We start from the raw sequence: 12,646 nt of genomic DNA on the forward strand, positions 1-12,646 counted from the left end.
AATCACGTATATGACATACAAGTCATGTACATACATGTATGCGAAGTTATATAGCTGTGAAATATAAACATTGTATGTTGTAATACCTTTTCTAAATCGAAGAAGCAATTTTTCAAAAGACAAGTCTGGGATACACACATTTCTGGTAAGAATTTCAGCTAGTCATAATTTACCAATACATGTTTTTGATAATTTTGTTACAGGTCCTTCAGTTGAGGGCGGTAATTACCTGACACCTATAGAAATGCCTGCCCATAACTTGTATAATGCTGGCAGTAGTGGTTACAATTATAATGGGACGAGTAATGAAGCAGTGGTGAATGATTTGGGAGAATCCAAACCTCGACACACAGATTCCTAATAAAAAATGTGGAATTACAGAGTAAGATCCAGGGGAAGTTGCCACAGTTTTGGCACTAATTTTGGCCTGAACCTCCTTTAAATATTCTAGTTCGGACCCCTTTGTAAAATTTTTTGGATCCGTCCTGTTACGGATGTTTTGTCTACTGTCAGCAATCGTCATATCGCACATTTGTACATTTCATTTTCACTAATGACAGTTTTTTTGTTATTTCGTAATTTTTCGCTGATAACATAATACACAAAAATATGAAATATTCGATAAAGTTATTTAAGGATCAATGTTGTCAGATTATGATCTTTTTACATGTATATGAATGTGTACAATTATATGGTCTATTGACAATAAAAATATAAGAGTTCGTCAAAACTCTGCAAATTGCGACGGAATACATGTACCAGGAAAAATTACTGATCGCCATGCAAATAGCTAAAACGTATTTACTCATGACCACTCGGATATTAATACAAATATTTCATTATCAGAATTTAAGGGCGAAAACAGGATTTTTCATAAACAGGGTGAGCATTCAAAATATTACCGGTCTACTGGGCGCGATGATATGATAGTTTGCCTCAAAAAAAAATATTTGTCAAGGATGCGTCAACCTTAAGTTCGTATTTTGGTGAAATTTTGCCCATTAGATCATTATTTGGCGATATTTTGTTGCTCCGCACATTAAAACATAAGGATTAAGTAAGAACAGTTACTAGAATAAATAATTATTAAAAGGCTCAGCGCGTAAAATAATCTCTTAGATCTTAGTTCTTCCTCTTAACGAATTCAGAAGAAACCGGAAGAAATTAGGAAAACGGAGGTTGGTTCTCCATAATCCCATAGAGAAAAAAATACTTATCATGTGACATTATACTTAACAGTTGGTATTACACGGGAAAAATCTGGAGCGGTTTCGGACTATAATTTTGGTTGTCATTTATAAAAGGAAATTTCAAAAATCGGTGGTAAGAGGGGTGGTGGGGGCTATTGTTGGTAACTGTAGAAATTATATGATTGAAAACACATTTTTATGATCTGAGTTAGTTAAATCAAACTATATGTAGAAAGTAAGGCTACCTAAAAATATCATTAATTTATCACTGTTGTATCTATATTCCGTCATGTAACATTATTGAGCAGAGCATTTTGATGATTGGTCGGTACGTCTGTTCGTACTGCTTTAAAACAGTTTAGTTCACATGTACATGTACATATAGAAGGACGTTTGTTGTAAAAAGTTAAATGGCCCGGACAGTACTGACATGTACATGTACATTTGTAGCTTGGTTGGTCAATACCGTCAATAACGTCATACCTCTCATTCTTGTTTTTTTTGTGCAATTCTTTTTGACCCTTGTTATTGTTTTACATGTTGTTATACTGATAAAGTAGAAGATGAAAAGCATGTCCATAGTATACATGTATGAGGATCTAAGAGAGAGAGAGAGAGAGAGAGAGAGAGAGAGAGAGAGAGAGAGAGAGATAATATCACCTGTCCCTTTGAAAATGAACAGTCGGTGAAAATGTGTGTTTTTGTTTAAGAATATCATTACACTCATATAGTTATACATATGTTACAAAATATGTAATGATCGATATCCGTAGGTAGGGGGATAGGTGGATTACCTGTAGTAATCCATATCCGTAGGTAGGGGGATAGGTGGATTACCTGTAATAATCCATATCCGTAGGTAGGGGGATAGGTGGATTACCTGTAATAACCCATATCCGTAGGTAGGGGAATATGTGGATTACGACGAATCACCTTTGGAAGCAGAATAGCGTTAAAAAACGAACTTTAAAATGGTTATGTCCAGATAAGCCCCCTCCGAACTCCCTCTAAAAAGTCCAGGCTTTGGGACTGTTAAAGCATCAAGCTTCTATGCATTGTACTGTAAACATTTCTTTTAATATATATTATGTTTTTCAAGTGTCAGTCTCTGTAAGAATCAGGTAAATTGGAAAAATCTGAAACATGCATGTCAAGAAACCACCGATCTGACTATGTAATCTCACTCAAGGGTACATGTACTTTCTCTATTTGAAAAGACCATTATTTGATCTCTGCATCACTGAATTAGCGCAGAATTTTTTTCAATAGAATCTTAGAAAAATGAGGCTTTTGACAGAGTTTGCCCTTGAAATGTTCATTTTCAGTGGATTTCCAATAAAATTGCAACTTAATGGTCCAGTATGATATAGAAAATCTTGTCTGTTTTCCTTGCTTCTGATGCTGCAAATAGTCAAATTGCACTATCAAAATGATGTTTTTTTTTTCACATCATATTTCACCGACTGCCTGATTCTGACAGGGACTGACACTTAAACTGTAACATTACTCTCACCATTCGATAGGAATTACACATATTATACTTCACCCGTATGTGTGTATATTTGTGTTTTATATCTACATTTGTGTTTTTGTTGTTTTATATATTGATATATGTGGCGAGACTCTAAAATTTATTTGAACGCGAACTTCATATAATATCATTACAAACTTTAACATTTTTAAAGTAAAATGGGATTTTATAAAATAAATACTTACCATCATAAATTCTGAGTAAGTCCATCTGCGCAAGTCAAGGAGGCGGAATCCCCTATCTAAAAATATCATCCAATGGGATGATCTTATAGTAGCCATCTACCCTTTATTCATCCATTTAATTTTCAAAAGTAAGCAAGAAGCTGTACAAAGATATAACAGGTTATGAAGGGGAGGCTGGGAGGGACCTTTAATTTATAATGGTAAGTATTTATTTTATAAAATCCCATTTTACTTTAAAAATGTTAAATTTTATTACAATAAATACGTTACCATCATAAATTCTGAGTAAATTTTAAAATTAATAAAAAGACACAGAATCTAACGTAAAGCTGAACCCCCTTAATGATGCAGGAGGTAAAACAACTTTTTGCACCGTTACCAAAGGTCCCAATGAAAATAAGCCCTCTGCTTGGTAAGATAATGATCTTAGGTAATGAGAAATGAAGGAATTCTCAGTTCTCCAGAAACCTGCTGATAAAACTTTCTCTAAAGAAGTATCATTAAACAGTGCCTAAGATGTAAAAATAGCTCTAACATCGTGGGCTTTAATGTTAAGACTAGACAGAGATTTTTCACCAGAAGAATTGTAAGCAAACTGAATGGTCTTACAAATCCATGTAGATAACGTTTTTGCTGATAAATCTTTAATATTTTTTTAATAGGAATAAATAGCCTAGTATTAGTCTTAGCTCTATTACTACGGGTTCTTTGGAAATAAATGAGTAAAAGTCTGATAGGACAAAGCAGTTTAAAAGTAGAATCAATAGGCAATGAAGATATAACTATTGGTTCTGAACCTCTACTAGGAATCTGATTTTTGACTGAAAAAGCTTGATCTGTTAAAAGAGTGACAGAGGATTTATCTCTATTGAACCGTAGACATGAATCAGAAATAAAAAGAACATGTATTTCGCTTCTTCTCCTACCTGAAGTTAATGCCAGTAGAAAACAACATTTATATGACAAAACATTGATATCTACTTCTTCAGCTGCTTCAAAAGGAAAGTTTTTTAAAGATGATAAAACCAAATTCAAATTCCAGGTAGGAATTAAAACCTTCGGTCTAGGACGTTCAAGAGTAAAATTCTTAACTGAAAGAGAAATGTACTCATTACTACCAAAATCAGGACCACCAGACAAGTGGATAGTACTGGAAATAGCAGAACGATAAACTATAATTGTGGAAGGAGACAATTTTTTATCTTCAAAAAGGTAGGTACGAAATTCCGCTAACTGCTGAACAGTAATTTTGAGAGAATCAATTTCCTTCTCACTACACCAACTTTTGAAGATTGTCCACTTAGCATCGCATACAGTGTTGGTAGAGTCTCTGAGAGAGATGTCTGGCTGCTCGCTCAGAAAAACCTCTCTCCTTGAAACTATCCTGAGAGAAGCCACGCGAAAAGATGTAGATTATCTGGATTTGGATGAAGAGTCTTGCCTTGAATTAGGAAAACAGATTATGTCTTACTGGTAGTAAGAGTGGACGAGCACAAGACAGTTGAAGAAGATCTGGATACCGAGCTTGCTTGTGCCAATTTGGAGCAACAAGAATGATCAGACATTGCTCCAAAGCAATCTTCCGAAGAATTGCTAGCAGAAATCTGAATGGAGGGAATGCATATCCGAACATTCCTTCCCAAGTAAAACTCATGGCGTCTACTGCATAAGCTTCTGGGTCCGGGACAGGAGACACGGACATCTTAAGTTTGAAGTTGAGACTTGTTGCAAACAGGTCTAAATAAGAAGACCCCCAATGAAGAGTTATTGCTTGAAATACTGACTGGAGAAGTTCCCATTCTGTGTTCACTGGAGCTAGAGTTTTCGATAGGGAGTCTGCTAAGACACTGAGTTTCCCTGGAACATGATGAACTACTAGCTGAAGCTGAAGTTGATTGCAAAAAAGAAGAATTTCTTTTGCAAGAAGAAATAGCTTGAAACAATGAGTTCCACCTTGGTTTTTTAAGTAAGCAACAACCATCATATTGTCTGATGAAAGGACAAAAGACTTGTTTTGCAGAAAATGCTGAAAATGAGAGATTGCCTGAAGAACTGCTTTCATCTCTAGAAAATTGATGTGTTCTTCCAGTAAGTCTGGGCTCCAGACCCCTGATAGTGAACGGCCTTCTAGATACGCCCCCAACCGAGGTTTGAGGCATCTGCGAATAAAGTCTGATTGAGAACTGGAAAGGACAGAAGCTGGCCTTTCAAGACATTCTCCTGAACAGTCCACCATAAAAAGTGTGGAGACAGTTCCGGGGGAATAATTATAATTTTATATTCCCAATTCTGAGAAGACGGGAGCCAGTGTTGAAGTAGATAAAATTGGAAAGGTCGAATGTGTAGCCGACCAAGAGGAACACCATCTGCTAAAGAGTTCAAGAGACCTAGTAGCTGAGAAAATTGGCGAGCAGAAACTGTTTCCTGAGAAAGAAACTGATGAAGTTGAGGTTCTGAATTTTTTTCTGAGGAGGTAGATCTAGTCCTAGATGAGTCAGGTAATGTTCTCCCAGAAAAGTAAAGTCCTGAAAAAGAATCAGATCTGATTTTTCCAAGAAATTATGAACCCCAGGGAAAGAAACAGTTTGATGACTAGATCCGTGGTTACGAGATCCTTGTCCCGGAAAATGTCTTTCAACAGAGAATCGTCTAGATAAGAATGAATCTGAATGGCCTGAGAGTGAAAATGAGCTATGGAAGTATGCATAACCTAGAAAACTAGAAGTGCAGTAGATAGGCCGAACGGTAATGTTCTTAGTTGGTAATCTTGTTGTTCCAGACGAAACGAAGAAATTTTCGGTAAGAAGGACATATTGGAATATGGAAATAAGCGCCTGTCAAATCCAGGGAAGTGGTCCACATACCTGGAAGTATTGAAGCTCTGATAGAACGATCGATCTTCATCTAGGAATGGGGAACGACCAGATAAAGGTTGAGAATGGACTGGTCTATGACTGGTCTCATTCCTCCTGTTTTCTTTGGAAGAAGGAAAATCCGAATACAAACCTGAATCTATTGATGACACAGGAACTTCCTCTATTGCCTTCTTTGTCAAAAAACAATCTATCTCTGTTGATAGAAGAGATATTTTTGACAGATGAGTCGTGTTGGACATTGGAAAAAATCGGTGAAAGAGGTGGTATTTCCCCCGAATTACTGACAATACCCAACAATGTGGTGCTGCGAAGAGCCTAGAGCTTTATCAACCTGAAGTAAAAATGGTTTTGCTTCAGGAGGAAGAGCAATATCTTTCAGTAAGGGGGCTACAGCAGACAAAATGATGTTCTGCTGTACCTAGTACATGAGAAACAATTCTAAGATTTTCAATTTTAGACCAGATAGACTGAGAAATACGCAGTCCATCCATAGGCTTTGAATTAATTGAAGAAGAAAATGCTTTATCACAAGAAGGAACCAACTTACCCAAAGTTGTATTGAAAATATCATAATCCCAAGATCGGAAATGATCATTAAAGGAAGTTACACCAAAACCACTTACCTTGGAAAAGTTAGACTCATTGGCTATGATACCTTCATTAATAATTTGAAGAGAAGTGAACATGTGATTGGATTCTGGGAAACTAGTATGAGACATACCACAAGAAGCTTCCAAAGTTGAAGTGAATCTCTTAGGTTTGGGAAGTGACTGAAATGGCACCTTATTGACGTCTCTCATAATAGAGTAAACTGAATCTCTAAGATCCTTCAAAGTAGAAGGAGTATCCTCACTTTCAGCAGCCTTTTTTGGAATTGGGAGGAGACCCTAATTTCACCTTCTTCACGAGAGGAAAAATTACCTTTCTGACTACATAGGGTCACTGAAAAGCGTTCTTCATCATCACTATCCTCATGTTCACTTTCAGAGTTGTGAACTGTAGGAAGTGGAGTCATAGAGAAGCGAGGCGTGGGTTGGTTGGTATTTTTCTCCAAAGCTGTGAGGCGATTGGAGAAAGCAACAAACTCAGAAGACATGGATTGACGAAAGTCATCTAAAACACTCTTAAACCCATCTAATGAGAAGGCACTGCAACAATAGGAGCAGGGGTGGACAAACTAGAAGTGCAACTTTGAGGGCCAATAGGTCCAAAGTTGTTACCATAAGGCCAGAAACCTGGAAAAACCTGATCAGGAAAACTTGGATAAGGGTATGTCTGAGGCCAAGGATGTCTTGACCAAGACATGGGGTTATTAGACGAGGATGGTAAAGTAACACAACAGTAAGACACTGGAGGCCTTGAACCAGGTAAATTTAGACCCATAGAAACACCAGGGGTACAGAAAACTGAACCCATGGTGTCTACTGGCATAGCTACTGTAAGAGTTACCGTACCTAAAGTAGGGATTACTTTATTACTTTATTACTATCCACAGAACCTACAACAGGAGTCTGTGGAATAGTAGTGTTAGTCACCGAAGTTAAAATGTCGGTTGATTGACTAGACACATTTGGAGTAACCACCTGACTATCGTAAGGTAACGACCTATCCAAAAAAACATCATTGCCAGTAATGGCTTGAAATAGGCTATTAACATTAAACTCCATAATAAAGTATCAATATACAATAATAATAAACATATAAAAGAAAATTTCTCAATAAAAATAATTTCTAATATTACAAAATTTCGATATTATTTACAATATAATTTACCACATGTGTCTTCTTGTGCAGGCGGAAATTAAATGGATGAATAAAGGGTAGATGGCTACTATAAGGTCATCCAATTGGATGATATTTTTAGATTGGGGATTCCGCCTCCTTGACTTGCGCAGATGGGTTTACTCAGAATTCATGATGGTAACGTATTTATTGTAATAAAAACGTAAACATAGTCGTGTCACGTGATTCTTGTACCATTCCATAATATACAATGCAGACCTACAGTCACTGCCAATAGTAGGGTGATTCATGGTGCAGAACAACCCACTGAACAAACAATGCATTTTCTATCGATATGTATACGTTTTGTACATGTACGTCATATTTATGTGGTTTTTGAATAAAACGTTATATTAAACAGAAATACTCATGATTTTTCATATAACCCCTGTTCATAAGAGATATGTTGTATAGAATGTACTGTAGAATTTAAACTAAAGGAAGATAACTCTGTAAATGACACTGAAATACAGTATAAATTTTTACCATTGGATTTTCAATGTGAATTATCTCCCAAGAGCAGACACATTTCATCATATGGACCTATTAAGCATATTCCTTTCTGTCAACAAATCTGTATTTAAAGAAAATCCCAAAACTTCAAAGCATTCAACTTGGACTTAGATCAACCAAATAAAGTGAGAAACATCTCGCAAAGTGTCAATTTTATACACTATCTAAATATATATACTATTCCATCTTTTAAGTTCAAGAACCGAGTATCTAAGACTGCTAGTTATATTGTCTGGAACTGTTTTTGAAATAGAAAACACGAAATTTGTGTTTTTTTTATCAATTTAGATCGAAGATCAGAATTGATATAGCAGTCCCAGAGCCTTTAGATTTGTAAAGCTTGATAGCATCTGTAATTATCTAACATTACCACAGGAAAATAGTCCGATTTGCATGGCCAATAAAGGTCCACATAGTTAGGTCCACTTCATAGCTATTTCAAATATATCAATAGATATTTTATATTATTGACGCCAATAAACATACCCAACAAACAACTTTTACTTCGAACTAAATATTCTGATTAATTTGATTTGTAATTAAAAATTGATGATCTCTTATCAGTACCTGTTTATTTCTATGCATTTACCAAATAAAAAAGTCGTTAAGTGTTGATATATTCAATTTGCCTACTTTTTGAACCTGGTCCATGCTCCCATTTTTTTAGTGGAGTCCGAGTTGTCATTTACTTTTGTTACTTTGTATGTATGATTTTAGTTACATTATGTTCTTTGTTGTGTATGTCTGTTTTCCATGTCTGGTCTTTGTCCCCGGATTGCATTCTTTTGATTACCGCTATAACCTTGGTTCCCTTGATTACTCTTTTTAAACGCATAATAAACCATTTGAGCTAGAAATGAAAACCCTGTAAGATTATAATTAGTCTTCAATCATAGAATTGAAACATAAAGAGGAATACTAAGTACCAATATCTTCAGATATCTTATGCCTTGACGGACAAAAGGGGCAATAGTTCCTTTCAAGAATTTTGTATAAAAAAAGGGGTTTCAGGCTTTCATCTTTTGACCATTTTTGCTCAAAAGGGTAGCATAACTCCTGAAACCATCCTCATCTGCTGACGTATCATCCACTGTATCATGTATTTTATTACGGTTGCCGCCTCGTGGAATCGGAGGCCTGGAGATGGCAAATAAAAATGAAACTTTGCAGAGACGATGGCATAAGGATTTCGATAAGGCATTTTTCAGGAATTGTGTCATTTTTTGGTCTGGTGTTATTGTTTTTCTTTGTAATAATCATTCTATCTGGCTATTTTGGCCATGAGTATGTTATAATAGTAGAGACGTGGGTGCTCCAGGTCCTAAAACTCCATGGCTAATACTCCCCCCCCCCAGGCATAATTGGTGGAATTATATCACAGGGGCTTGCAATTGATTGTATAATAAGAAGTGGTGATACCTGTGTTTCTTTATTAGATTGGTTGCAGAGCAGTAAATAGTAATAACTATGTTCGATTTTATAGGGGGTGAGTTGAAGAGAGTTACTCACAAATATGATTGATATCAATAAATAATTATTGATATCAATATATGTTTAATATGTTTATAAATATTTATTAAATTGTTATTCAATCATTTATTGATATCAATAAATAGATGAATTATTAACGTGTTAACAAAAGTATGCCGATACTTTTTTCACTATGCGTAAAGTTTTTGTATCGGCTTACTTTTGAAAAGTATGCTGATACTTCTGATAAGTATGCCCATACCTTTAACAAGTAAGCCGGTACTTTTGAAAGTAAGCCGATAGAAATATGTAAGCCGATAGAAATATGTAAGCCGATAGAAATATCCCTATTTTGACATAAACGGCCACTGATACACATGTCATACTTAATTTGATTTTACCCGATTTTTTTTTTAAATAGATCTATTAATTCCAGCTATGTTAGATGGACTGTTGATACAAAGCTGTATGCATACTTCCCACTTCGCTCCAATGAACCTATGAAAAAGGAAATAATTCAATATTAATATTTCATACTTTACTTATGAAAATCACGATATGGAACGTGCTCTCCTTTTACCTTGATTAATGTAGTTCGGATTATTTCAATTGATGTCAGAGGTGGACATTGCTCTTGTACACTGCATATTCAGATACTTGTGCTTGCATTTACTTATTCTGATCAACATTTCTGAACAAAAATCAATTATTTTTATAGAGAAAATAATTTTGCACTAAATTGTCATTGACAAACGCTTTTTTAATAACCTTTAGCTGTGTACGACGCGTTCCGAGTTTGTTTCGAAGTGGTAAACAATGTTCGAAATACTATGAATAAAAATATTTAAAAATAGGCAGTCAAAGGGAATACATTTAAAAAAAACTTTCAATTTGAATGTAATAGACGTTCTTTAAGAAAGGATTAGGACATGGTGTTCAACACAAGTTTTATGTCGTTGTTAAATACAAGTGTTGAATTCTCACGGAGCTGCATCATAATACACGCACAACCCTCGGAACCAATTCAGTTTATTCAGAACCGTAGGGAATAGACTAAGTACAGAAAATGTAAAATGTATGTTGTTACCTGAAAATATTTGTTATAATACATGTAAAAATCTGATGTCCCTAAAGAATGCACGCACGCATTTGATGAGATGTTCCTATTTTTTATTAAAGAGATTACGTAAGGAGTGCTTCAAAATTGTCTAAATGCTGTTGTATCATAGTTACGTAGTGGAGTAACACTTCGTAAATTGATAGATGCGTGTATACTGTAGCAATCTCAATGTAATTAAAATTAGGTCTCGCACTTGCTCCCCATTAATTGATATGTCGCGCTTATTTGTTGCTATAGCTGATTCTACATGTACCTCTGCTCAGAACGACCATCATTCTAGTCTAATCACTGAGTACATTGAATTTAAAATACATTCCAGCTGAACACCATATATACACTGTGGTTGGGATAATTATCTCCTACATCGAACTTTATTGAAAAAGGTAATTATAGAAAATTTAGACGTATACAATGTATAGAGATATTTTAGTATCAGTCCGCTTAATAACCATGTAAAACGAATGAAGCTTTGTTTACCTAGCAGCATTCGTAGTGTACTGAATCAATTTATCTCGAGTGAAAAGCTACTATGAAAAGCAGGTAAGTGATCTGAGTCATATTCAAATATTAAAAACTTAAAAAAATCAAAATACTTTAAAACTTGAGAATTTTTGGATCGCTAATTTGCAGAAAAATCATTGCATTATATTTTAACGTTCAAATCGTGAGCTACATGTACGGAAGATTTTTTTTTTTTTACAAATCAAGCTTCATAACCAGTATACAAGCAGCGAACTGGGAATAGAATTCCTGATACATGTATCGTAAACTGAGGTACAGGTACACGTGAACAACAACTATGAGAAACTTATGTTAGAATTAATATAAACAATACACCATTCTAAGGTTATTTCAAAAAGTGACTGCGTAGTGACACCCTTTTCTAAGCGTGATAAAGCATGTTGAAACAATAAAGACAAGGGAAATATCTTGGTAAGCTAAACATGTTTATAACCACTTCTTTCACATCGTATGTCTATTCTCCAAAGATTTTGCCACGCTCTACTCGGCCAACGGTGTCCATTCAAATACTGGGTCTTCCCTTGAGTACTTTAGCTGTAGAGGAATGTCAAAAAGAATACATGTATTAAAAAATTTCTTTTTAATCCCCCACAAAAATCATTTCAATTTGAATCGTATCTGACACCCAAATAAAAAAAAGTCGATAAAGTAACTAAAATGCAAGAAACAATTAATAACAGAACTTCCGGTTTCAATGGGTGTGTCTCAAAAAGAATGTATATGGTATAATAAGATATTTTATCCAATCATGTAATATAATTTTATCCAAATTTACTAATGTGAAAGAGTAATCAAGAGAACCAAGGTTATAGCGGTAATGAAAATAATGTAATCCAGGGACAAAGACCAGACATGCAAAACAGACATACACAACAAAGAACATAAAGTAACTAAAATCATACATACAAAGTAACAAAAGTAAATGAGCAACTCGGACTCCACTAAAAACTGGGAGCATGGACCAGATGCACCGGTAGGGTAAGCGTCCTCTGCTTTATGAATTAACATCTTAAACATTATATGAAATGCCAATTATCGTCCGCACTTTGAAAGAACGGGTTGTCAAGCGGATCTAAATATTTTGAAAATGAATGTCCGGGTTATTATTTGCTCCATTTCCCCATATTTTGCACGAACCCCCCCAAAAAAGGAGTATCAACCCTTAGAATATTGTTGAATCCTTCGCTGTCGCATACCATTTAGATATGTAACGGGAGAGCATGATTTGACTCACAAAATTATACTCCACCACCGAGGATCGAACCCTAGACCGCTCGGTGACAAGGCAGCGACAAACCGATTCGGCTAAAAATCAATCTTTTCACAAAGATACAAAGACCAACAAGAATCTTGAAAAGTGCGGTATTTCTAATCATAAATACGTAGTACTAGGAATTTCCTGGTTTTGGATTATCAGTTCCTCATTTTTTGTCTTGCTTTCTTAACATGTATCAATA

The 12,646-nt window shown here is 35.2% G+C and overlaps 2 protein-coding genes across 11 annotated transcripts in view; both read left to right on the forward strand.

Annotated features, from left to right (window-relative positions):
* The window catches only part of LOC148597541 (uncharacterized), a 39,402-nt gene extending 31,474 nt beyond the window's left edge, over positions 1-7,928 (forward strand). For all 10 annotated transcript variants that reach the window (XM_088563406.1, XM_088563412.1, XM_088563405.1 and 7 more), the window contains one exon: positions 204-7,928. In XM_088563406.1, coding sequence (XP_088419532.1) covers positions 204-361 — 158 coding nt within the window. In that variant the 3' untranslated portion in view covers positions 362-7,928. The remainder of the gene's footprint in view (positions 1-203) is intronic.
* A 3,253-nt stretch (positions 7,929-11,181) lies between these two features.
* The window catches only part of LOC148597542 (uncharacterized), a 33,912-nt gene continuing 32,447 nt past the window's right edge, over positions 11,182-12,646 (forward strand). The window contains exon 1 of the mRNA XM_088563417.1: positions 11,182-11,207. Within this exon, the coding sequence (XP_088419543.1) occupies positions 11,197-11,207 (11 nt within the window). The 5' untranslated portion in view covers positions 11,182-11,196. The remainder of the gene's footprint in view (positions 11,208-12,646) is intronic.

The sequence above is a fragment of the Perna viridis genome, chromosome 15 (assembly GCF_037379345.1).
Source record: "Perna viridis isolate PV_CMFRI_1.1 ecotype Kerala chromosome 15, ASM3737934v1, whole genome shotgun sequence".
In the NCBI taxonomy this organism is placed as follows: domain Eukaryota; kingdom Metazoa; phylum Mollusca; class Bivalvia; order Mytilida; family Mytilidae; genus Perna; species Perna viridis.